This window comes from Grammomys surdaster, unplaced genomic scaffold (genome assembly GCF_004785775.1).
Source record: "Grammomys surdaster isolate TR1022 unplaced genomic scaffold, NIH_TR_1.0 214, whole genome shotgun sequence".
In the NCBI taxonomy this organism is placed as follows: domain Eukaryota; kingdom Metazoa; phylum Chordata; class Mammalia; order Rodentia; family Muridae; genus Grammomys; species Grammomys surdaster.
The window spans coordinates 4075435-4079259 of NW_021604659.1; the positions used below are offsets into that span (position 1 = coordinate 4075435).

General features: G+C 47.4%; 1 protein-coding gene across 1 annotated transcript in view; it reads left to right on the forward strand.

Annotated features, from left to right (window-relative positions):
- Cpxm2 (carboxypeptidase X, M14 family member 2) overlaps nt 1-2988 on the forward strand; it is a 106392-nt gene extending 103404 nt beyond the window's left edge. The window contains exon 14 of the mRNA XM_028772544.1: nt 2669-2988. Within this exon, the coding sequence (XP_028628377.1) occupies nt 2669-2922 (254 nt within the window). The 3' untranslated portion in view covers nt 2923-2988. The remainder of the gene's footprint in view (nt 1-2668) is intronic.
- The last annotated feature ends 837 nt before the right edge of the window (nt 2989-3825 follow it).

A 3825-nucleotide genomic window follows, 5' to 3' on the forward strand; every position in this document is an offset into this window, starting at 1 on the left:
ACACACACACACACACACACACACACACACACACACACACACACACACGGCTCTTTACGAGCACCCTCTGTGCTCCCCAGAGTGCTGAATTTGACTTGATTTTTGTCTGAGACTTATGTGATCCAACAAGTTTCATTTCAGTAGAAGTTTGTATTGTGTAAACAGAAGCATTAAACAGAATCCCACAGAGAGGAAACTAGAAAGACAACTTTAAAAAGCATGTTTAGATTAGAATTTTACATGCTGTCCATTGCTTAGGAGACACCAATTTAACCTGCTAATGAATGAGCAATCACTGGGCTTGGGGGGGCCCTTTCATTCCAAAAGTGACAAGCAGTGTCCACAGTGTTAACCTTGCATGGTGGCTGCATGGAGTGTTTATCTCAGAACACTAGCTCAATTGTTCAATGGGACAGAATTCAATATGGGGCTTCCTCTATATCCTCTAGTGCATGGTTCTAGGGTAAGTATCGTTGGGGAAGAAGAAAAAATAAGAAGAGCCCGATGTATAAGGTGGAAAACCATTGTCCATAGTCTTCTGAGAGACCTGCCAGGCACAGGGGAAATCCAAGCAGCTCCATGTTTCAGAAATGGAAACTTCTAGATTACAGAACCAACATCTCTTGTTCTGACTTTATGAAGCAAACATGGTCCCCGTCGTTTTCGCCTTCCTTTTAGCTTGGTTTATTGAGCGCTGACTGTGAGCCAAGAACTACTGCTGCAAACAACAAGGATATCGCTGACCACTAAGTATGCTTTCTGATGGAGGAGACCTACAGTGAATTGTTAGGGAGAATAAAAATATTACAGATAGCAACCAGGGCCAGGAAAGGTAGATACAGAGACAGGCCAGAAAGGCAAGGTGGGATTCCCTCACTAAGGAATGGATACAGGCTTAAAGAGCAAAGGTGCCATGCCAAAGAGAGGGGACAGAATCACCAAGCATTTGCTCAGAGTCAAGAAAAGGGGATCCAGTGGCTAAAGCACTTGCCATACAAACATGAGGACCAGAGTTTCCATCCCCAGCACCCATGGAAGTACTGAACTATTTTAGCGGAGTCTCCTAAACTCCTCATGTTCAGGAATGAGACAGCGGATACCTGCGGTGAGCTAGCTAGCAAAACTAGGCAAATTGGTGAGCTCCAGCCACGCAAGAGACCATGACTCAGTAAATAAAGCGACAAAGTGAAGAGCAATCAAGAAAGACACTATGCTCAACTTCTGGCCTCTGCACAAACACACACACACGAGTACCTTCATATATCTGCATGTGTGTCAATTCACACATGCACATGCGCACGTGCACACACACACACACACACACAGAGGGAGAGAGAGAGAGAGAGAGAGAGAGAGAGAGAGAGAGAGAGAGAGAGAGAGAGAGAGCTTCTCAGAGGTCCCTAGCTCTTGCCTTGTGTGTCTTCCTTTAGTGGGAATGCAAGTTTTCTACCAAATAAGAGACTCTTCATAGGGTTAGGGGTATAGCTCACTGGTAGACCTTGTCTGGCATGCAGAGATCTGGGTTCAATACATACACAGACATGTAGATACGTAGAGATCTATACTTCACAGCTTCTCATTCCACAGTCCTGAGTATAATACTGGCCAGCCGGCCTGGTGTGTAATTCTCCTTTTAAGGAACTCTACATCCCAGAGTTCCTTGAGCCATGCTGAGCGAGAGATGCCCTTTCCCCTCTCAACTTTCCTTCTACATGACGGTGTCTCTGAGTGTGGGAGTTGTTCCCTGATCTTGCCATAGCCTCTGTGTGAAGATATGACATCCTTAGAACTCATGTCTTACGCTGTACTTCATCTGGAATGGAATCTCAGCGTTACTACTTTGAGTGTAGCCAGGTGAGTAGAGTGGCTAAAAGGAAATGAGTAGGCAGGAAGCCAGCAGTCATGCCTGCTGGAGAAAGGGAACTTAGTCAGTCTCAAGGGAGAATTAGTTAAGCCCCAGAGTCTGTTGACTAAGGCTGTTCTGACCCACTAAGCTAAGGAAGGAACCCATTGGGTAAGTGACTAGTTGTATAGATGGATATCAGGGTTCCTCCTCAGCCCTACCTGTGACTTGCCAGTTTTCATGGGCCTTTCTTTGGCTTGCTGAGTCCCTGCTCCACTTTGAGTCCCTGTTCCTGTAGCTCCCAAGTCTCTGTCCATGGCCATACAATGAGGCTGGGGTAGTGTGCAGGCACCAGGGCCTTCTCCTGGGCAGTCTGTTCCTGAAATTTTAGAAGCTAAGAAGCCTCCCCTTTCAGAAATGATTGACTCTTCTATATTCATAGCTCTGCAGAGGGAAGCCAGGAAGCTATGAGCTGCTGACTTTGCAAGAGGTCATTTTGTGGCAAGGACATGATGTTTGTGAGTTTGCATTTATAATGAATGGCTTGTATTGTCACACAGGAAAGACTTTTGGAGATCTCATCTCCAACTGGGCTTACACACTGCAGGGAGTCTTAGGCTCTAAGCCTCTTTCTGTTGAAACACTGAAGCAGCAGCCAAAGAGAAAAACATCTGTGGCTTCCAGAGGCTGTAAGGGCTTGATCACAGGAGCCCGGGTCCTGCTCTGATGGGCGGATCCTGCTCTGATGGGTGGATCATGCAATAGGACAGGGACTACTTGTGCTAGAAAGGATCTGTTTTGAGGTCCCCTGCTTTCTTTTCCCAGCCAGCGATGGGGATTATTGGCGCCTACTGAACCCTGGTGAATATGTGGTCACAGCCAAGGCGGAAGGCTTTATCACCTCCACCAAGAACTGCATGGTTGGCTATGACATGGGAGCTACTCGGTGTGACTTCACACTCACCAAGACCAACCTGGCTAGGATAAGAGAAATTATGGAGACATTTGGGAAGCAGCCTGTCAGCCTACCCGCCAGGCGCCTGAAGCTGCGGGGACGAAAAAGGCGGCAGCGTGGGTGACCCTCTCGGACACTTGAGACATACCCTAGACTGTGCAAATAAAAATCCACTCCAATAGTAACTCTGTAGCAGGCTCTCCATGTTGTTTTGACTGTAATTCAAGAGACACCTGGGAGCACGCCTGCATGGCTTGGCTGGTCCCAAAGGAGAGGGCTGGCGGCTCAGGGTGGTTTTTTTTTTTTTCCTTTGTTCTCATTTATACAAATACCTTGGACAGAGCAGCAGAAAAAGGCCAGTGGCAGTGAGGGAATTCAGTGAGTCAGTCTGAGAATCTAAAACGGGTATGTGACCACTGGCTGTCCAGGAAGGGAAATCAGGCCTTCCCGTTTGCGTGACATCCAAGTGTGCCAGTGCATTTGTAAATGGTACAGTTGACATTGCAGCACTCGGGGAATCCTTTGCCCCAGATGTTATCATTTGAGATGCTCTTATGCAGCCTAAGAAAATCCATCCTCTCTGGCCCCAGGGGACAATCCAAGTTGCTACATACAAACTGTGTTCTATTGACAATGGAGGCATTTATTACCAAGTGTGCATCACTGAGTCCTAAGCTCTGTTCCTTTTTCTAACAAAGCTTGTCTTCCTAAGAGCAGACAGAAGTGGAGAGCATCTGAGAGTAAATGCTGGGCAGCAGACCTTGGGGGTGGGAGGCTTGTTATATGTAGGCTGGGCCCTCAGAGAGCCCCTACTACACCCTTTGCTACTCCATTAGCCCTGGGGTGGGGAGAGCCAGACTTGTTAGGAGGCCAGAGCAGTCAGTCTGGGGATCTTGGCAAAGAGCTTGAAGGAAGCAAACCCAGGGTTTCTCTTTACCCAGGATATGAGAGCTCCAAGTTGACCTCCATCAGAAAGGGAGTTATGATGAGCATACAGAACGTCACATCGGATCAAGCATCATCTGAT